The sequence below is a fragment of the Salvelinus alpinus genome, chromosome 20, assembly GCF_045679555.1.
Source record: "Salvelinus alpinus chromosome 20, SLU_Salpinus.1, whole genome shotgun sequence".
NCBI classification, from domain to species: domain Eukaryota; kingdom Metazoa; phylum Chordata; class Actinopteri; order Salmoniformes; family Salmonidae; genus Salvelinus; species Salvelinus alpinus.
This window is the reverse complement of record NC_092105.1, coordinates 24,064,546-24,086,860: the sequence shown is the minus strand read 5'-3', so window position 1 is coordinate 24,086,860 and position 22,315 is coordinate 24,064,546. Positions and strand designations below refer to the sequence as shown.

General features: G+C 44.1%; 2 protein-coding genes across 7 annotated transcripts; one reads left to right on the top strand and one right to left on the bottom strand.

Annotated features, from left to right (window-relative positions):
* Window positions 1-11,352: 11,352 nt before the first annotated feature.
* Window positions 11,353-15,043, bottom strand: c20h3orf38 (chromosome 20 C3orf38 homolog). 2 transcript variants are annotated; one of them, XM_071355062.1, is made up of 4 exons: window positions 14,880-15,043; window positions 12,905-13,080; window positions 12,567-12,805; window positions 11,353-12,418 (listed from the first exon to the last, which is right to left on the bottom strand). In XM_071355062.1, the coding sequence occupies exons 1-4, from the start codon at window positions 15,019-15,021 to the stop codon at window positions 12,052-12,054; spliced, it is 924 nt and encodes a 307-aa protein (XP_071211163.1). In that variant the 5' UTR covers window positions 15,022-15,043; the 3' UTR covers window positions 11,353-12,051. The 2 variants fall into 2 exon arrangements, with proteins under 2 accessions (XP_071211163.1, XP_071211164.1); XM_071355063.1 differs by lacking the exon at window positions 14,880-15,043 and adding an exon at window positions 14,713-14,847.
* Window positions 14,903-22,305, top strand: LOC139546552 (uncharacterized). 5 transcript variants are annotated; one of them, XM_071355058.1, is made up of 12 exons: window positions 14,903-15,026; window positions 15,941-16,180; window positions 16,377-16,500; window positions 18,126-18,242; window positions 18,399-18,551; window positions 18,655-18,834; window positions 19,337-19,410; window positions 19,502-19,699; window positions 19,788-19,925; window positions 20,086-20,175; window positions 20,272-20,415; window positions 20,498-22,305. In XM_071355058.1, the coding sequence occupies exons 2-12, from the start codon at window positions 15,941-15,943 to the stop codon at window positions 20,630-20,632; spliced, it is 1,593 nt and encodes a 530-aa protein (XP_071211159.1). In that variant the 5' UTR covers window positions 14,903-15,026; the 3' UTR covers window positions 20,633-22,305. The 5 variants fall into 5 exon arrangements, with proteins under 5 accessions (XP_071211159.1, XP_071211161.1, XP_071211158.1 ...); XM_071355057.1 differs by having other exon boundaries at window positions 14,970-15,209; XM_071355060.1 differs by lacking the exon at window positions 18,126-18,242.
* Window positions 22,306-22,315: the final 10 nt, after the last annotated feature.

Below are 22,315 nucleotides of genomic sequence, written 5' to 3'. Positions count from 1 at the left end.
GTCCTTGTGCCAGCAGGAAAGGAAGAGGGACGGATAAATCCAGTAGTTAGGGAGTCCCCAATGTAGTCCTCCATAGCCTTGGTTTCAGTTCCCGACAGTGAGTACAGATGTCCCCGGGGCGGCGTGGTGCTAGAGAGAAGTTCAATCCCGCAGTCATAGGGGAGGTGCGGCAGAAGGGAAGTGGCCTGGGACTTGCTGAACATCTCCCGGAGATCCTGGTACTCCGTGGGAATGGCAGAGAGATCCAAAACCACATCCGAGGACACAGGAAGACGTCCCGGGGCAGGTTGCGCCAACTTCAGACAATGGGCGTGGCAGAACGGACTCCAGCCCATGATGGCATCCGTAGACCAGTTGATGAGTGGGTTGTGTCGCTGGAGCCAGGAGAATCCCAAAACCACAGGAATCTGTGGCGGCTTGATGAGCAGGAACTGAATGGTCTCGCTGTGATTCCCTGACACACGTAGGTTGATGGGAGTGGTGTTATGGGTGATCTGACCTATAGAGCGCCTGTCCTACGCTCTAACATCCACGGGAATGGAGAGGGGCTGAGTGGGGATGTTCAGCTCGGAAGCCAGTGTGGTGTCCAAAAAGCTCTCATCAGCCCCAGAGTCAATGAGGACACTGAGAGATTTGGACTGGTCTCTGCACAGCAGAATGACATGAAAAGGGATGTGAGTAAGGGAAGCAGAAAAGTTCCCCATTTGGCCCATCAGAGTACTCGCTCCTACCGGTGAGCCTGGTCTTTTACCGGGCACGAGGACACAAAATAACCAAAAGACCCGCAATACAGGCAGCTCCTTGTGCTGATACGGTTTTGCTGCTCCGCTGGCAACAGCCCAGCCCTGCCTAGTTGCATGGGCTCGGGAAACAGTACCTCGGCCCTCGTCGGTGACTCTCGAAGAAGGTCGGGAAATCTCGGGTGCTCTCGGCCACGGGACCGTCGGGGACTTCCGGGGTGACTCGGAGGCGAGGTGGAATCCCTGGACATGCGAGTGAAATCGAATTGAAATCCTCTCCATCTGTCATTCCTACAATCACCCATCGATGTGGATGGTCATAGCGATGAGGGAGTCAAAATCTGTCGGTAACTTCCAAGCCGCAAGCTCGTCCTTAACCTCCTCTGAGATGCTATGCAGGAACATGTCGAACAGTGCTTCCGGGTTCCACGCACTCTCCGCTGCCAACGTACAGAAATCCACCGCATAGTCCGCCACAGTGCGGACATCCTGCCGGAGCTAGATTAGCTTCCGGGCAGCTTCTCTCCCGGAGAACAGGGCATCAAAAACCTTCCTCACCTCTCTCACGAACCCCTCCAGGCTCGCGCATATGGCCGGCTGCTGTTCCCATACGGCTGTAGCCCAGGTGAGAGCCCTACCAGACATCAGTGTGATTAGGCAGGCAATTTTGGAGGGATCCGAGGGGAAGGAGGATGGTTGAAGCTCAAAATTGAGGGCACACTGAGTTAAAAACGCCCGACAGGTGCTCAGCTCTCCATTAAAGCGTTTTGGAGGAGGTAACCCGGGGCTCCCGGGAAGGTGGAGTGGCCGGTGGGGTTACCATCGAGGCAGGCTCCCCCCCAGACGACTCGCAGAATTGCTCCAGCAGCATGTCCAATGCCCGGTCATGGCGCTCAGCCAACGTTTTGTCCCCTCCATCAGCCCACGAAGCAATTCCTTGTGCCTACCAATTGAGGCTCCTTGGGAGGAGATGGTGTTGCGCAGCTGGTCCAGGTCTGCTGGGTCAGTCATGGCCAGTTCGTACTATCAGGTATGAAGGTAAGACCCAGATGTAGACCACGTCGAATAAACAATAGTTAAAATTTTCAACAGGGGCAGGCGATAGACAGGTCAAGGTAGAGCTCGGTAATCCAGAGGGGGGAAAAGGTACAGGTCGACAGGCAGGCTCAGGGTCAGGGGCAGGCAGAGTGGTCAGGCAGGCGGGCTCGGTGTCAGGACAGGCAAGGGTCAAAACCAGGAGGGCGAGAAAAGAGAGACTGGAAAAAGCAGGAGCTGAGACACAAAACGCTGGTTGACTCGAACAAACAAGACGAACTGGCAAAAGACAAACAGAGAACATAGGTATAAATACACAGGGGATAATGGGGAAGATGGGCGACACCTGGAGGGGGTGAGAAAATCACAAAGACAGTTGAAACAGATCAGGGTGTGACAGGCTGAGTGCTTAGGGTCTTTGCCCTGTTGGAAGGTGAACCTTCGCCCTAGTCTGAGGTCCTGAGCACTCTTGAGCAGGTTTTTATCAAGGATATATGTACTTTGCTCCTTTCATTGTTCACTCGATCCTTACTAGTCTCCCAGTCCCTGTGGCTGAAAAACATCCCCACAGCATGATGCTGCCACCACCATGCTTCACCGTAGGGATGGTGCCAGGTTTACTCCAGATGTGACACTTGGCAGTCAGGCCAAAGAGTTCAGTCTTGGTTTCATCAGACCAGAGAATCTTGATTCTCATGGTCTGAGAGTCTGTTAGGTGCCTTTTGGCAAACTCCAAGTGGGCTGTCATGTGCCTTTTATTGAGGAGTGGCTTCTGTCTGGCCACTCTACCATAAAGGCCTGGTTGGTGGAGTGCTGCAGAAATAGTTGTCCTTCTGGAAGGTTCTCCCATCTCCACAGAAGAACTCTGGAGCTCTGACAGAGTGACCATCGGGTTCTTGGTCACCTCGCTGACCAAGGCCCATCTCCCCGATTGCTCAGTTTGGCTGGGTGACCAGCTCTAGGAAGAGGTGGTGGTTGGTGGTTCTAAACTTCTTCCATTTAAGAATTATGGGGGCCACTGTGTTCTTAGGGACCTGCAGAAATATTTTGGTACCCTTCCCAGATCGACACAATCCTGTCTCTACCGACAATTCCTTCGACCTCATGGCTTGGTTTTTGTTCTGACATGCACAGTCAACTGTGGGACCTTATATAGACAGGTGTGTACATTTCCAAATGATGTCCAATCAATTGAATTTACCACAGGTAGACTCCAATCAAGTTGTAGAAACACTCAAGGATGATCAATGGACCTAGGATGCACCTGAGCTCAATTTCGAGTCTCATAGCAAAGGGTCTGAATACTTATGTAAATAAGGTATTGCTCTTTCTTTTATTTCTATAAATTAGTAAAACATTCTAAAAACCTGTTTTCACTTTGCCATTATGGGGTATTGTGGGTAGATTGATAAGGGGGATTTTCTTTTTTTAAATTTAGAACAAGGCTGTAACGTAACAAAATGTGGGGTCTGAATACTTTCCGCATGTACGGCACATTATGATCAAATAGCCACAGTAGCCTACATGGCCACTGTTAAAACTGTAAGTTAAAAATGGTACAGTCTCAGTGTTCAAAGTAAGAAGTTGCACTGGAAGTTGCACAGAATTTTCACAAAGTTCAAGTTTGCGCTCAGCAGACCTGAAATTTGCTCAGTGCCGAAAAACATTACAGGGAACATTGGCTGTGTGTTTATAGAACTCTGCGGATGTTTTAAAGGGCTGTGTGTTTATAGAACTCTACAGATGTTCTAAAGGGCTGTCACGCCCTGACCATAGAGAGCCTTTTTATTCTCTATTTGGTTAGGTCAGGGTGTGACTAGGGTGGGCAATCTAGTTTTCCTATTTCTTTGTTTGGCCTGGTATGGTTCCCAATCAGAGGCAGCTGCCTATCGTTGTCTCTGATTGAGGATCATACTTAGGCAGCCTTTTTTCCACCTTAGTTAGTGGGATCTTGTTTATGTACTGTTGCTTTCCAGCCCTACAGAACTGTGCGTTTAGTTTTGTATTTGTTGTTTTTTCGGTGTCATCAATAAAAGTAAGATGTACGCCTACCACGCTGCACCTTGGTCTACTCCTTCCAACGACGAACGTAAAACAAGATCCCACCACCAAAGGTCCAAGCAGCGTGGCCAGGAGGAGCAGGGATCCTGAGCCCGAGAGAGAAGGGAGTGGAGGACATCATGGACATGGGAGGAGGTTATGGCAGGGGACAAGACCCTGCCATGGAAGCAGGTGGAGGCAGCGAAGGAGGATCAACGACGACTCCGGGGTTCGCAACCACGACGGAAGCCCGAGAGGCAGCCCCCCAAAAAAATTGGGGGGGGGGGGGGGCACACGGAGTGGTCGGCGGAGCCGAGCGGTGAACCAGAGCCAGTCAGGGAGTCGAGTGAGGAACTCGACGAAAGATTCCGGAGAGAGGTGTTGGTGTTGAGAGCGCTGCAGAGCGGGCGTGCTGAGGAGCGTGACACCAGTCCGGTGTCATAAGCACCAGTTTCACGCATCTGGCCTCCAGTGCGCCACCCCAGTCCGGTGCGTCCTGTGTCTCCTCCATGCACTCGCCCTGAGGTGTGTGTCACCATTCCGGTACAATGTGTGCCGGTTCTACGCACCGTGTCTCCAGTGCACCTCCACAGCCCAGTGCGTCCTGTGCCAGCTCCCCGCACTTACCATGCGAAGGTGGTCCTTTGTCCAGGACGCGTTGTGCCAGCTCTACGCTCCAGACCTCCAGTGCGCCTCCACGGTCCAGTATATCCTGTGCCAGTTCCATGCACCCGGCCTCCAGTGCGTGTCTCCAGCCTGGTACGTCCTGTGCCTGCTCCACGCACGAAGCCTCCAGTGATGATCCATGGCTCGGAGCCTCCAGTGATGATCCATGGCACGAAGCCTCCAATGATGATCCATGGCCCGAAGCCTCCAGTGATGATCCATGGCCCGAAGCCTCCAGTGATGATCAATGGCCCGAAGCCTCCAGTGATGATCCATGGCCCGAAGCCTCCAGTGATGATCCATGGCCCGGAGCCTCCACCTTAGTTAGTGGGATCTTGTTTTTGTACTGTTGCTTTCCAGCCCTACAGAACTGTGCATTTAGTTTTGTATTTGTTGTTTTTTTGGTGTCATCAATAAAAGTAAGATGTACGCCTACCACGCTGCACCTTGGTCTACTCCTTCCAACGACGAACGTAACAAGGGCTGTGTGTTTATAGAACTCTACAGACGTGCTAAAGGGCTGTGTGTTTATGTATGTTTGAAAAATAAAGTTGCACACTATCTTTAATACTCCCATGATATGTATTGTGGATGAACCAGTTTTGAGCTGGCATTCAAGCAATAGAAAATCTGAGTTACTGGGTCAGTGTACCAGCCCCTTCCACCCCATGTCAACCACTGTATAGGATGATGGAGAGCAGTGATTGTTTCCTGGTTTATTTTAAGCTCTTCTGATTGAAACATCCTAGTTGGCTTCATGTATTTAGGTGTTCTTATCCCTGTGTTTTCCCCTTGTATAAATACAGAAAGTGTTCTGGTTGTTGTTTGGGTTAATTGATGTTAAACTAGACTGTCACAGCCACAGGATCCTCTCACGCTCTGCCTGTTTGTTTCCTGGGATCCTGGGTATTCCCCTGTGGTATAACGTTTCTAATGTTTATGTGAGGTAATTATGTGAGTGTAAAACTACACCAGGCCGGAGCACAGAGCACTGTCAGAACCTCTGAAGCCTGCCTCTCCAGTCCACATCAATTTAGCCTGAAATGGAACAATGATGTCAGCTGTAAATAGATGCATTTAGCTGACGTAAAGGGAAGGAAGGAAGAGAGAAGGTGACATCATTTGTCAATCGATAGAGACCGTGCCCAGAATCTAGTTTACCATCACCCTCACTTTTCTTACACAAGTTTTTTATATATTTTTTTAGATAAGTCTACTCAACAAAAGTTTGTAAAAGCTTGTATGTATTAGAAATGCTCTGACTGAATAGCACTTCTGAGATTCCAATCACATTGATTGAATTTACCTCTTAATGTGATTTGTCAGTCAATTTTGAGGAGAAATATTATTGCCTATTGATTGATTATAGCTGCCAAACATAAATCCCGTTTTTATTGTCTTTCTTCTGCAGCAGCCAATGCTGTCTCTGTCGCCTTCATGTGCATTCATAAATTACTGCCACTTCCATAACTAGTGAAATATGTGTTTTCATACCTTTGAAAGGGAATAGTTTAACGTGCCACTCTTTTAGAACCCTATTAATTTAATGGCAGACAATTCACAGTAAACTAAAAAATTTACTGTTTTGTTCATGACCTAGGCTACAAGAAACTGCCAGCTTACATAAAGTAGCCCAGGCTGTGCTTAGGAATTGACAACTTTCCTCACATAATTGCTTTAAAAGCTTTATATTTGGCCAAGGATCAAAATATCACTGCTCCCTGATGTAGCATGCCTGCCCCCTTGTGGAATAATGGGACAATGTCACTTTGAAAGTCAACAAAACTTGAAATGGGGAAAAAAGATCAGTATCATTCTTTCAGTATGAGATTATTTTTAAAAATAGTGCATAATTATCCGGTATATAACGTTTTATTATTTCATATATTATACCATCATGAAACAGTAACCCAGTTCAAAAACAGACAGGATACGTTTAACTCCATCTAAGGGAAAAATCTGGGTTTACAATGCACCAGTAAACCCATCATTTTTGGCAGAGAGTGTCTGAGAAGGGATGATGGTTCCACCATACAGACTTTCACCAAAATCTTCTCTCATTAATATGCTCATTCATCTCTATACAAAAGCAACTGTGTAACGTAATTAGAACCGTCAAATCAAACTGAAGTGCAAAAACAAATCTACTTGGCAATTAAAGCTGTTTCCATGGTTCACCACCCGAAAGCTATTTCAAAGCTCCAGGGATCCAGAGTTTAGAGTTTAACATTTCCTTTATGAGAAACACACTTCTTCATTAAAGAAAAACTCCAGTCACAGGGATCAGGAGACGCCAAACATACACACACACACTCAGACGCCAGTGAGTCGTATTTTTGAAGCTGTGCGTCAGAGCCGTGCCATGGGCCAAACCACTTATTAAACAGAGGAAAGCCAAGTGCCATAAAGGCAGGAGGCGGGCAACTTGTTATTATTCTTTCTGTGAGGTGAACAGCCAGAGATCAATGGCCGTGGTGGTTTCCTCTGCCACAACTATGGCCTAGTAAAGTACAGAGCCCCAGCCTACAGAGACAGATATTAACTAGCTCAGTTCCTTTGAAGCGAATGCCAAGAATAATTTCCCACATGTAACATTTCCCACCAAAACCACAGAGTCACTGCTGCATTCTCTACCCCACCACACAGAGCCAGGCCTATAGGCTACATTCAAACAGAGTGAGAGAGGAGAGAGTGACAGAGAGAGAGATTGAGGGTGAGAGAAAACCAATGAAAAAGGGAGTGGACACATATCATTTCTGTCATGAAATTGTCTTTGTGAAAGTACATACAGTGCCTTCAGAAAGTATTCACACCTCTTGACTTTTTCCACATTTTGTTGTGTTACACATTGGGATTAAAATATATTTAATTGTCATCTACACAAAATACTCTGCCATGTCAAAGTTGAATATTTGTATTATATTTTTATGAATATAAAATAAAACTAATATATCTTTATTAGATAAGTGCCCCAAGTCAATACATGTTAGAAACACCATTGGCAGCGATGACAGCTGTGAGTCTTTCTGGGTAAGTCTCTAAGAAAGGGGGATAACTAGTCAGTTGTATAACTGAATGCATTCAACTGAAAGTAAGAGCTTTGCAATCCGGGATTGTACAATATCTGCACAATTTTTTTTCAAATTCTGCAAGTTCTGTCAAATTGGTTGTTGATCATTGCTAGGCAGCCATTTTCAAGTTTTTGTCAAAACTGTAACTAGGCCACTCAGGAACATTCAAAATTTTCCAGACAGGTCACCTGTGATACAAGTCAGTATTCGACTTCCATTCATGTCTGAGGATGTCGGGAGATGACGTGGAAACCAGCCACTAGGGGCAACAGTGAGCGCTGTTACCTTCAAGTAGGTTTTGGTTTTGTTAAGGTGTTGTGGAAAGTGGTGGTGGATGGGTGTAAGCGTCTGCCTCTGGGTGCATGTATGAATCCAGTGATAGAAAGTTGTTTTTGATATTTTGGTTTTAAACCTATCCCAAACCTTAACATTAACCATTCGGAGTTAATGCCAAACCTTAAGAATTTGGAGTTAATGCCTAAACTTAACCTTGGAACGATAAAGAGAAGTAACCAAAAACTTTGAAATTTGACGTTTGAGAAACATGGAAACATCTAATTCTGACGTGAGGCTGTGAGAGTCTTGTTTTTGCAGTATTATTTAGTGCCTTATTGTAAACAGGATGCATGTTTTGGAATGTTTGTAAGCTGTACACGCTTCCTTCTTTTCGTTATGTAATTAAGGTTAGTATTGTGGAGTAAAAACAGTGTTGTTGATCCACAGTGGCGTGTATTCATGGATATCTCTGTGTTTCATAATTTTACTACAATTCGCAAGAAGCTGAATATATCTCACAGGAGAAAGCATCCGAGCGAGCAAAACAGCGCCCCTGTGTCTGTCTAGTTGCTGTCTAGTCTGTCTTGTCAAAACGAGTATACTGTTGCCACCCTTGGCATTGAAGGCAAGGGAAGCCAGCGAGCATCTGGCCTTCCTTGACAAAAATAGTATAATTTGCCAATCAGCGTTGTGCTAAACTTAGCGGGCTCAAGTATGAATGGTCCTGTCACACCAATGAAAAGTGTCAAGGGAAGGCAGCTTGGATTTGGCCATCACTCCTGTCTTTTAGATGTCACTGTATTAGACCAAGCAGAAGTGATTTGATAATGTTGAAATGTTGAAGTTGAAATGGTGGAGGCAGCTCCTGTTTTCCACTTATGGAATTACTTCAGGGGGGGTTGAGCATTGGCTTCCCCAGGGATTTTACCATCCAAAGTATAAGTAATAACTTCACTAAGGAATATTCATTGCCTGCTTATTTTCTACCAACAGGTGCCCTTCTTTGTGAGGCAATGGAAAACCTGCCAGGTCTTTGTTAGAAATTCATTGCTTGACTGAGGGATCTTACAGATAATTGTATGTGTGGGGTACAGAGGTGAGGTAGTCATTCAAAAAATCACGTTAAAGACTATTATTGCACACAGAGTGTAATTTATGTGACTTGTTAAATACATTTTTACTCCTGAACTTATTTAGGCTTGCCATAACAAAGGGATTGAATGCTTATTGACTTAAGAAATGTCACCTTTTGTTTTTGATGAATTATTAAATGTTGAAAATCATAATCCCACTTTGACATTATGAGGTACTGTGTCTATGACAAAACAATCTCAATTCAATCCATTTGAAATTCAAGCTGTAACACAACACAATGTGTGAATACTTCCTGAAGGCACTGTAGCTACCTGGACTATCTGCATTGACACTTTTTGCGCTAACTTTGACTCATCACTGCTGCTACTATTTATTATCTTCACTTTATTCTTACATGTACATATAGTATCTACCTCAACGACCTTGTACCCGTCCGTGCACATCGACTCAGTACTGGTAGCCTGTGTATATAGCCAAGTTATCATGACTCATTGTGTATTTATTATTACATGTCTTAATTTTCTATTATTTCTCTATTTTCTTTCTCTCTGCATTGTTGGGAAGGGCCCGTAAGTAAGCATTTCACTGTTAGTCCACACACGTTTAAGAAGCATGTAACGAAAAATGTGTATTTGATTTGAAAAGATCTGTCTTTTTGTTAGTGACAGTAAATCGAAGTGAGGATGTCATCCTTTGACATCTTATCCAACAACTCTCTGCAACCATAAAGCTCCTTGTAATTAAATCCTGACATTTAAAACTACAAAGAGCTCATTTAAAATCAGAAACTTGTGCTGAAACTTTTCATAGTAACTTGATGTCAGATCATGCCAGCAATATATGCCAATTTAACCAGTTCCATTTCAGCAGAGCATATCTGGGAGCTTTTGATTTCAATTAAACAAAATAGAAAATAGAAACCTTTGTAATAGAAACCTTTGTAAACTCAATAAAAAATTGAATTAAGTGCTAAACATTTGGTTCATTAACCAATGTATTGATGGTCTATTGCAAAATGATTGTGCAAAACATTGAAAAGTAATGCAAATTCAGTGAATTATAAGACTGCATAAGGCACAGGTCGAAAGAGAACATATACTGTAGGACTAGGTAAATGCAGTGCATTCAGAAAGTTTTCAGACCCCCTGACTTTTCCACAATTTGATATGTTACAGCCTTTTTCTAAAATTGATTAAATGACTTTTTCCCTCATCAATCTACACACAATACCCCATAATGACAAAGCGAAAACAGGTTTTTAGAAATTTTTATGAGACTCGAAATTGAGCTCAGGTGCATCCTGTTTCCACTGATCATCCTTGAGATGTATTTAGAAGTTGACTGGACTGCTGTAAATTCAATTGATTGGACATGATTTGGAAAGGCACACACCTGTCTATATAAGGTCCCGCAGTTGGAAGTGCTTGTCAGAGCAAAAACAAAGCCACGAGATCGAAGGAATTGTCCATAGAGCTCCGAGACAGGATTGTGTCTTGGCACAGATCTGGGGAAGGGTACCAAAAACTTTATGCAACATTGAAGGTCCCCAAGAACATGTTGGGGACCTTCTGTGGAGATGGGAGAAACTAAAGGACTGTCATCTAAAGGACTCTCCGACCAAGACACAAGATTCTCTAGTCTGATGAAACCAAGATTGAACTCTTTGGCCTGAATACCAAGCTTCACGGTGAAGCATGGTGGTGGCAGCGTCATGCTGTGGGGATGTTTTCAGTGGCAGGGACTGGGAGACCAGTCAGGATTGAGGGAGAGATGAACAGAGCAAAGTACAGAGATTCTTGATGAAAACCTGCTCAATACCTCAGACAGGGCCGAAGGTTCACCTTCCAACAGTACAACGACAAAAGCACACAGCCAAGACAACGCAGGAGTGGCTTCAGGACAAGTCTCTGAATGTCGTTGAGTGGCCCAGCCAGAGCCCGGACTTGAACCCAATCGAACATCTCTGGAGACCTGAAAATAGCTGTGCAGTGACATTACACATCCAAACTGACAGAGCTTGAGAGGATCTGCAGAGAATGGGAGAAACTCCCCAAATACAGGTGGAAAGCTTGTAGCGTCATACCCAAGAAGACTCGAGGCTGTAATCGCTGCCAAAGGTGCTTCAACAAAGTGCTGAGTAAAGGGTCTTATGTAAATGTAATATTTAAGTTGATTTTTAATAAATGTGCAAACACTTCTTAACCTGTTTTGGATTTGTCATTATCAGGTATTGTGTGTAGATTGAGAATTGTATTTTTTTTAATATATATATATTTTAGAATAAGGCTAACATAACAATGTGGAAAAAGTCAAAGGGTCTGAATACTTTCCAAATGCACTGTAAGTCACATACCTGATCAATATCAATACAGTTAATATAATATCAGCCAAACAGGATGACACAGAGCGAAGCAAACAGTACACAGGCAAAGGTTTAAATTATTTTTAGTACTGGTATGATACATATTTACAATATAATATACTTCAAGTTTTAGCCATATACCGTTACCGATGATAGAGGCATGCTTCTGCTTATAGACTATTCTACATAAGGCACAGATCACAGGTCATTTAAGGGAAAACGCCTCAAATGAGAGAAGAGAAGAATCGTGAAAACCACACATTCCTACACCAACCAAGAACTTTTCCCATTACATGGAGAGTAAACCTAAACATATCCTGGAATATAGTATTAATAGCAAAAACATTTTGTCTTGATACAGCAGTACATAATAGCTTACTATATAGTATTGAGGAAAACAGACCATGAAATGTATGTTTACCTCATCATGACAATTAAATTACTTGCATAATGTATTGAGTGCACTTTGTCTTTCATTCTCACAGGCATATCTCTAACCACTGCTCCCTTATGGTCTACAGAGCAGACCTCTTCTCTTAGTGACACCAAGTGTGAATTTCAATGATCTGAAGTGTCTCTCTCTCTCTCTCTCTTCTTCTCTCCTTTATCTGCACTGACCTGAGAACCCAAGATTGGTGAAAACAATATGGTGGATGTGACATTGGCAATTTACTTTCACCTGTCCATGTTTTTCACGAGTGCAGATAAAGGAAAGGAAGCAAGGAGAGGAAGCCCCTTTAGACTATTGGGATGCACCTCAGTTCCCTCATCTGCAGAGCAGCTGTAGTTCAGAGGAGCTGCAGGTCAGTGCAGGCGAGGCCAGCTCCTCTGCTCCTCCCAGGGCATCCTGCCCCCTGATCTTCAGGTTGACAAACTTGATCTTCCAGCTGTTCTGTTCCAGCGGTGAGCGGATGAGGCCAAACACCTGTTCATAGACTCCTAGGCAGACATCATCTCTGTGAATGGTCCCTGCCACAGCCACCAGCACCAGGCCGTGGGGGGAGGACAGGACCTTCAGGCCAGGAGGGTCAAGGTTGGGGCTCAACAGGAGCCTCTCGTCCCTCGCCAGGGCCAGGAGACGCAGGCTGGTCAGCTCAGAGCCATGGAACTCTTCCATTTGTTGGCCATCAGCACTGAGACAGAGTGAGAGAGAGAGGTCCTATGAATTAATATGGTATTTAATACTGTATGTTCAATACAAAATAAAATGGTAAGTTAGTCAAAATCAATACTTAGTCCCTAAGAGACTAAAAACTATATAATTTGTGTCCAGATTTTTACCTGGAGAAGAGGCGCAGACGGACGTCCTCCCAGAAGTGTTGTGGTCCCCAGTCCTTAGGAGGCTGGCCCAGGGAGGGGTTCTGACTGTTGAGAAGCTGGAAGAACCACTGACAGAACTGTCTGGCCAAGGCCAGGTGGTCAAAACCAGGACTGTACCCTAACTCAGAGGAAACAGAGACACTCTCAGCTGGTCTCAGACTTAGGCTGGTCTCAACTGCTGGGGTTTGATAGTCCAATGCCTACAAACAAGACCACAGACATTAAGTGACAAAAGCATGTTAAAATGTTCTTGCCAAATTCAGCCTCTATGAAACACAGAAACACGAATGTGTCTATACCTTCCCAGTAGACCAAAACTCTAGAGTCCGCTTCACTAGCTGGTGTTTCTCACTGTTGGGGGGCATCACCACCCCCTCCTTTGCCAGGTACTTGAATATAACGTCACGGTGGACCTTTTTTCGTTTTAGCAGCTCCGCCGTATCCTTGGTGTATGAAAGAATGGCCTCAACTGCTTCTGTAACAGACAGAGACGACCCCAAGATTTTACTATGGTATACCATTTACAGATCAAAACTTGCAATGGTTGGCAGCTAGCTAGTTAGCCCAATAATGGACTAAAGGAGCCTAATGTTACTCCTTATAGTCCAAGGACCGTACATGTTCTGTTTAAAGGCGAATTGGCTGTCTACCAAATACTCCATCTAAATGTGAATCGATTCTCAATTGAGGTATGGTCCTAAAAACAAAAAGCCCTTTACTATCATATCACAAAATAATTTCACAAATGAAAAATATACACTTACTGTACACTGTTTTAACACAGTTGCAGCCAACAGTGCTGTAACTTGGAAATATTGCCTTGTGGGAACCTTAACAAAGGTGTGTAATAATTGAACCTTTAGTTTTTTGAAAAATATTTCTCGATTATATGAAAGATGTACAATCCTTATGTTTCTAAAACCGTTCCACAAGCGATGCGTTTTAACGTTATGTTTCTAAAACCGTACCACAAGCGATGCGTTTTAACGTTATGTTTCTAAAACCGTACCACAAGCGATGCGTTTTAACGTTATGTTTCTAAAACCGTACCACAAGCGATGCGTTTTAACGTTATGTTTCTAAAACCGTTCCACAAGCGATGCGTTTTAACGTTATGTTTCTAAAACCGTACCACAAGCGATGCGTTTTAACGTTCATAACAAGCATCGGGGCTCTTAACAAAATACCCTGGCCAGAACACACTATCATCAATAGGCGCTAGAGGTAGTTATGAGTGGGTTAGCTACCCCTTGATCATGACTCTTATTACACATAAGAGTCATTGGATGAAGGCGTCTTCTGTATGGGGGTGTTTTGTTAAGAGTCCCGACTTTCGGTCTGAACATTAACAGCATGGCTTGGGGTATGGTTTTGGATGCATGAAAGGTCCTTATCTTTCATATCTGGGATAAATCATAAGAGGTTACATTGACACACATATTTATAGGGTTTGGGTTCCCACACATATGTCCATGTTACAGCGCTTGTTTGCGGAAAAAATACGTTAGACAGTGGTTGGACTAGTTACATGTGCTAATTAGCTATCTGCGTCTCCGAACACCTACCTGTATGTAACCATACGGAAGACGGACGCCAAAAACATGTTGACACTGAACAATACTGCGGGCTGCGACTGTATTAAAACAATGTACAGTACAGACATTTTTTCGAAGTGGGGGGCGGCAGGTAGCCTAGCGGTTCGAGCGTTGGGCCAGTAACCGAAAGGTTGCTGGATCGAATCCCCGAGCTGACAAGGTAAACATCTTTCGTTCTGCCCCTGAACAAAGCAGCTAACCCACTGTTCCCCGGTAGGCCGTCATTGTAAATACGATTTTGTTCTTAACTGACTTGCCTAGTTAAATAAAGGTTACATTTATTTAAAAAATACAAATTGTGATATGAAAGTAAAGGGATTTAGGATTCTACAGCCTAACCGCCATTGACAATCGATTCACGTTTAGATTGAGTATTTGTCTGTTTCTGCATCCAGAGCCAATTCGCATTTAAACAGAACATGTGGTCATTGGACTAAAATGCAGCAACGTTCGGCTCCTTTAGTCCATTATTATTGGGCTAGCCTAGTTAACATTAGCCGCTAAGTTCTCACCTGTAATGTTTTCCACTGCAATCATTTTGTTGGTGACTGTATCGCTAAGCGAAAGTATGTCGCCCCTTGACATGATACCCAACATATTTTTACAGCCCTTACGCTCCGTATCGGACAATACAGGCATATTTAAAAGAATAGCGTACAACTTTTAACCCAGTAAACACCTGCAACGGCTGTGGTTGTACTTCCGTCATCCACCACTCGAGGGTACCAAAGGGAACGTCCGGGAGGAAACACCGCATCCCTCAAAGGTTCCGCAAGTGTTTGCACGCTGCCTGTAGACAGAAGCAGAAGTGACAGTGCCATCTATAGTGAGTTAACTAATCATTTTCAGCATGTACTAGGTACTCATTTTTTGTCTTAATAATGCATACTAAGGCATTATTATCGCGACAGAAGAACATCATTTATTCCGTGCAGATCTGAGATTTGGCGATAACGATTGTGGCGTATTGCAAGTAACGTTAGGGTGTCCGACGCCGTCCCAAAACAAGGTAGGCAACGATGATAACTAGCTAGCTAAGGTTACCTAGACTATGCCATGGTGAGTATCATTAACTAGCTATGTCAAGCATCTGCATTTTATATGATAGCTTAATGTTGGCCAGTGGCCAGTTGATAGTACATTACTGTACTGCTGGGCTTCGCAATCATTTAGCGATTCAGTAGCTAGCTATATGGGACTTGCTAGTACAGTATGATGACGTTCATTAGCTAAGGGTGTTCCTAGCTAACGGTACGTTAATAGCCCTAGTAACCCAAACAACCCCAACCCTAAACGAACCCTATTACCAGAGAGGATGAACCTCTTTGCAGAAGATTGGACAAAGTGGATGTCATCAGTAGCCAAGTTTTTTTTATTTCTCACGATTGCTCTATCTTGTCAGATTTATTAACAGGAAGTTGTAGGCAATGTTTAAACCACAGAGTCCTTAAACAGTGTGTTAAATGTCATCATGGAGGTAAAAATTGACTTTTTCCAGTATTGATGAACTCTGCAGGTAAACTTCTTTTGAGGAGGAAGTTGAGTGTACCATGATTTCATCAACCCAATGAACCTATATTGCAAATCACTGTAATTTCCCCACAAGGAACTTGGTACATAATTATTGCTACACCTCAAGGAAGTGTTGTCAAAACACTTAATTTCACCACTACCACCCAACAATAGCTGCTTACTAAACCTCTGTCTCTTCTCTGTTTATCCTCTCCGGTGGCTGTTTAGATGGGGGAGACTGAGGGCAGGGTGCTGGGCAGGGTGACGGTGTACTCTGTACTGGGCTGTCCCCACTGTGTGCAGGCTAAGACGAGCCTTGGCCGTCTGGGTCTGCCTGTGTGTGATGTAGACATGGGAAAGCACCCAGAGCTCCGGGTCAGTGTGAAGGAGCTGACCGGACGGAGCACAGTTCCTCAGATCTTCTTCAACAGTGTCCACATCGGGGGGAATGATGACCTGCAGGAACTGGTGAGAACACTGTCTCTCAGATGGATGGATACATTGTCTCTTTGACTGCTCTATATTCAGTCATTCAGTTAAGTGAACTTTAGGTACTTTACCAATTTTTTTACAAAAGGTGGGTTTGCTATTGTAGTAAGTAGAGGCTTGCTTCTGAATGCCTTGCCTGGCTAAATAAAGGTTAAATAAACACTACTCTCTGAAGCTTCCAGAGGAGTTGGAGCGTCTAGTGCGTTTGGTGAGGGAGGAGCCTGTCTTGTCAGAAGCCCTACCCCTGCCCAAGGAGAACCAATCAGATGGCTCAGACACAGCTGAGGAGGCTGATGGAGGTCAGTGGACACACAAGAAGCCCTGTGCCTGATTAGATTACGGTTGATTTAGAGTTGGGCCCTACTCTATAGAAATGTTTGCACCTTAGAACTGGAATGGGTAGACTGGAATGGCTGCAAAGACACATTCAGTCAAATGTGTTTATTAACCATTTTTAGAAGAAAAAGAAACGCACACCTATTTAGGCGAGGTGCTGGCTAGCGGAGTAGAAAACTTAAAAATAAAGGAGAGCCGCACACTCTAGGAGCTCAGATGCAAAAATGTAATTACCAACGTTTCGACAGCCAAGCTGTCTTCATCAGGGTATAATCACAAACACTGCGGGATGACTCGTTTATATAGTGTCAAAAGACACACAGGTGTCTGTAATCATGGCCAAGAGTGGCCTAATGTCATTGGTTAATTCTCAAATATTAAAATGGCATACAAAGAGCAGCATACAAAAAACAAATGGATAGCATACGATCATAGATTCATTTTAGACTATACAAGTTTACAAACAATTACAATGGCAAAGTCACAAGAATGGCTTCAGATCAAAGTCTACGTTGAGACCGAAGGGAGCAAGGGTCTTTAAGTTAAAGATCCAGGCAGCCTCTCGTTTTAACAATAAATTATCAAGGTCACCCCCTCTCTTAGGGAGGGTGACATGTTCGATGCCAATATACCGCAGAGACGAAATCGAGTGGCCTGCCTCCAAAAAGTGGGCCGCAACTGGGTAAGTCAAGTTTTTGCACCTAATGGTGCTACGATGCTCTGAGATACGTACTTTTAATTTCCGCTTTGTTTTACCCACATCATTTTTACCACAAGGAAAAGTTATAAGATAAATAACTGCCTTAGTGGAGCACGTAATAACACCTTTGATTGGAATCAATTTCCCTGTTTGTGGGTGTTTGAAGGATCTGCATTTATAAGTGCCATTGCATTGAGCACAGCCATTACACTTGTAATTTCCATCCAGTAGGGGCGCAAAGGAATATCTTGGGGTGGTAAATCAGAGTGTACCAATTGGTCTCTGAGATTTCTGCCCCGCGTGTAGTCTAAAATGAATCTATGATCGTATGCTATCCATTTGTTTTTTGTATGCTGCTCTTTGTATGCCATTTTAATATTTGAGAATTAACCAATGATATTAGGCCACTCTTGGCCATGATTACAGACACCTGTGTGTCTTTTGACACTATATAAACGAGTCATCCCGCAGTGTTTGTGATTATACCCTGATGAAGACAGCTTGGCTGTCAACGTTGGTAATTACATTTTTGCATCTGAGCTCCTAGAGTGTGCGGCTCTCATTTTTAAGTTATTAACCATTTTTGCCTATTGCAGTTAAAAGACAGACCTCCTGTGGCGAGACTAATCTAGTCTTCCTCTAGTTATAAACATGAGCTCTGATTCGACAGGGTTATTTGGATATGATACTGATATTACTGGACATGCTACTGTTTGAATACCAGCTGTAATATCAGTGTCATAAGACCTGGGGAAGAAGTGTCTGTCTTGTCAGTGTGGAATGTTGGCGTCTGCTGCATGAGAGAGAGGCTGGTTTTGTGGTTTTGTTTCAGCAGCCACAGCTCTCTGTGTGAGTGTGTGTGTGTGCGCCCATCTCCTGTCACCACAGCAGACGCAGAGACAATGGATCAGTGTTACCTGATAGCCCCAGACCAGCCAGCACCTGGCCTCTCTGCCCAGCCACAATATGTGTCTCTGAGTTCTAGTCTCCTCTGCTACCACTCAGGTCCATAAAATACATTCATATGGACTACAGTAAGAAATAAATATTGTCAATTGCTCCAACCATTTTCTCTTACACATTCCTATAGTGTTGATGTCTGGTGAGTGGCATCCATTCACATATTAGATGATTGCCAAGCCTTGTGTGCATTCTCTGCAGAGTTTAAGTGTGAGAGGGATGCGTTAGCGGACGTGGTAGAGGAACTCAAGCGGAGCGGTGTGATTGGATTTCAGTGGAGGGGACTGAGCATGTGCAGAAACAGCTTCACAGGAGCACAGCTGGTTGGCTGGCTGCAGAAAGAGAGGGGCATGGGTAAGGAATGAGAATGAGTAAACAGATATTCCTAAATTCTACATTCTAATTCTATTGTTCTATTCTATGATTCTAACTGATTCTAATTCTCGGATTCTGGCAGAGATGACTAAGGCATGTGAGACTGGGCAGATGTTACTGGACAGGAAGTACATGGTGGGCGTGGCTGGGGCAGGGAAGGGGGTGGGGTTTGGAGTGAGTGACAGGCTGTACAGGCTGATGGAACGCAACCCTCACTCGGCCCTGAACGCAGGACAGACTGCTGCATGCTCCCCTTTACAGGGTAGGTAGGGAGGACTCTCTTTTCCGAGTCTGGTTCTTCTCAAAGTTTCTTCATGCTAGTGAGCTTTTCCTTGCCACTGTCGCCTCTGCTTGCTCTTTGGGTGGTTTAGGCACTTTCAGATAAATCCCACTGTGTAGGTGGGGGCTTTCCTGCATGGAGCTTCTCTTTCTACTAGTTAAACACACAAGTGTAAGAGGCAATCCACACCTGGTGTGGGCTATTACATTAATTCCATTATACGATTAACTGGGATTGCAGTAGGTGTCCTTAAAAGCAGCTGATCTGTCTGTGTTCGTGCAAACGTGTGTGTGTGAGTCTCTGTCATTGCATAAGTTTAGTCTTTCTGCATGCCTCTTGTTGTCTTGCATAAGAAGTAACCTTAATCAGAATGTCTTTCCTAGTAAGGACATCTGCTCATTATCTGTTAAAAATAGTTTATTCATTGTATGTGTCTATATTCTCTCTCTTTCTCCCTTTCCCTCTGTCTTTCTTCCTCTCTCAGCTGCTGAGTTGTCTGCCATTCTAAGGGATATGATCCTGAAGTTGTTCTCTGAGTACCTCTCTTCTGATGGAAAGGTAACAGTCACACTGAACTAACTGAACCCTCCACTACAGTAGATATATTATGACATGACAGTTGTACTACAAAATGTGTGTTTCCTTACAGTGTGTGGACTACAAGGCCATGTCCCTGAGCCCAGTGTTTGAGCGCTACTGTGAGCTGGCTGTTCAGCTACAAAGAGTGGAGCTGCTGTCGCTGACCAGAGAGGAGAAACTAGCCTTCTTCATCAACACCTACAATGCTCTGGTCATCCACGGAAACGTCCGGATGGGAGCCCCAACCAACATGTGGCAGAGATACAAGGTAAGAGCACCATCTAGGATTCTGGAAAGACAACAAGTAATAGTCTGTTTAGCAGTGATATTACTTTGTTCCTGTGTGTTGTTTGCAGTTCTTTAACTACGTGAGCTACCTGATTGGAGGAGAGGTGTTCACTCTGCAGGACATAGAGAACGGAGTTCTGAGAGGGAACAGAAAGGGTGTCGCACAGCTTCTGAGGCCCTTCTCTAAGACTGACCCTCGTCTACAGGTGCACTACTCCGCTGGACCGGGAAAACTATTCAACTTATTATAATTTTTTTATTCACATCTCTGATTTACTGATGCAAATGTATGTTTTTATCTGAAATGTTGCGCAATCTGTGGCAGTGGTTGTAGTGGTGATAGTGGATGTTCTGTTTGTCCACCAGGTGGCTCTCCCAGACGCTGAGCCTCTCATCCATTTTGCTCTGAACTGTGGAGCCATGGGCTGTCCACCCATCAAAACATACACTCCACAGGTAACACACTGGGTTTTTACACTGAAAATAGTACACAGTATTTTCTGAATCTGGAGTTGAGTAAAGTCACATGATTTGTCCTCTCTGACCAATCAGGACATCGATAGTCAGCTGCGCACGGCGGCCGAGTCCTTCCTGGAGAACGATGATGGCTGTGTGGTGGATTCTGAGAAGGGGGAGGTCCGTCTCAGCCAAATATTTAAGTGGTACAAGGCAGACTTCGGAGGCACAGATGAGAAGGTACCTCAACACTGACCTTTCACCTTTAACTGAAGAGTACGGTCTCCTGTCCTAACACAGCCTTGCCCGGTCTCTCCTTCAGCTGTTGAACTGGATCCTGGAGCACATGGGGGAGTCTCCCAAGAGGTCCAGCCTGCAGAGTGTCCTCTCCTCTGGGAAGATCAAAGTCAGCTACCTGCCCTACGACTGGAGCACCAACAGCTCTGAGGCAGAGTAACAAGCCATAGGAACACACTGTTCTGTCCACAACACAGAGAAACACACAGCTCAGCCTGCAGACATGTCTATCCTCAGTAAAGAGGTCTGCGTGTCTAACCCTTTCTTTCGATCTGCTTCCCTACTCTCCCACAGCATGTGAACCTATAGTTTAACCTGGTTTTACTTCCTCTTCTTACTGGGTCTTCCATTTCCAGCCTTGGAAGTGCTAATGCTGCATTTTAGCACGCACCTACTTATTATAAATTAGTTTTATCATTGATTATAAATATATTTATTGATACTGTATATGTTAGGAAGGCTTGATTAATTCCATGCATGTTTATGATCCAATTCAACACTTAAAGGACACATTTGTACTTTTTCTAACAAAATAAAAAGTTAACTATTTATTTTTAAAAAAGGATCTAAAACTGTTTAGTAAAACTTTTATCCCAAATGGTTTGTTCATCTCCTGTTTTATGCACACCACATTGTGCTGGTCTCTGTATAGCCAGGTACCAGTAAATTGTTCTCCAGAAAGAGCTTTGTACTGTGTAGCACACTGAGTCTGTTCTAGCCCATTTGTTTTTAGAACTCTCCCACGGTATGACAACGGAGGGGTATGTCTCCCTCTTTACCCAACAATCACTGGTGTGTTTATCTCAGGTCAGCTGCCCCATGATGCAATGGTAGGACTTCTTGTATGAGCAAAATCTGGAAAACTGTTGTCATATCACTAACATGTAATAACTGTATCATTCATATACCTGCAGTATACTGCTATTTCTGTCAAATCCTGATGTATTAACCATTTGCTCTGTCTCCCACTCCGATGTTTGTCTTTGTTTGTTGGGTTTCTGTGAGAGACTTGCTGTACCTCTAGTGAAGCAGATTCTCCAGTGAGAGGAATAACTCTCCTGCTCTGAAGGCAAAGCCGACCTTAGATACTGTTTAGAAGTATTACTATTTTTACTGTCTCGTTCACTCACTGAAATGCATGTTACAATGACTGGAATGCGTTCGTTTGTTTGATGCATGTACTACTGTATGCTTGGGATGCTGAATCCTCTCATCCTGAAGCCTGTAGTTAGAATATATGACCCTGTTCTCTAGCCAGTGCCTTCTAACCCTGCATGAGAGAGAGAGTACCTCAGACCCTGGCCACATCTATAGCTAGTACTCCTATAACAACTACTCCTAACCCCTACTGCCAACAACAGGCACCAGTACTCCATACTAACAGAGTTATAAGTACTACACTGGTAGACATGTTGCTGGGAAATTCCAGTTGGGCAGTGTTCTTTACTCCTGGTCCTGGATAGCCACAGTATGTGCAAGCTTTTTTGTTCCAGCCCTGCACTAACATACCTGTTTCAGACCTTGATTAGCTCCAGGACCGGTAATGAAGAACACTGCTTTAGTAAGGTTTCATGCATCTGCAACAGTAAGAGCTTGTACTCTGAATGATACCCTAAAAGTTGGAGAGCTCAGTCTGCTCTGACGACCACTGTACTTCCCTAAACTTACCTCATCTCTTTGTATTTGTCAGGGGGAAAAAATGTGATGCAAACCTGTAGAGAACAACACTGTCGTGGCTTTTACCTGGATCTAACTATGACCTAACTCTGAAGCAATATTTTTTATGATGGAAATGATGCAATTTGTCATCTGAAATAAATATCTTATAGTTCACTGGTTGTGC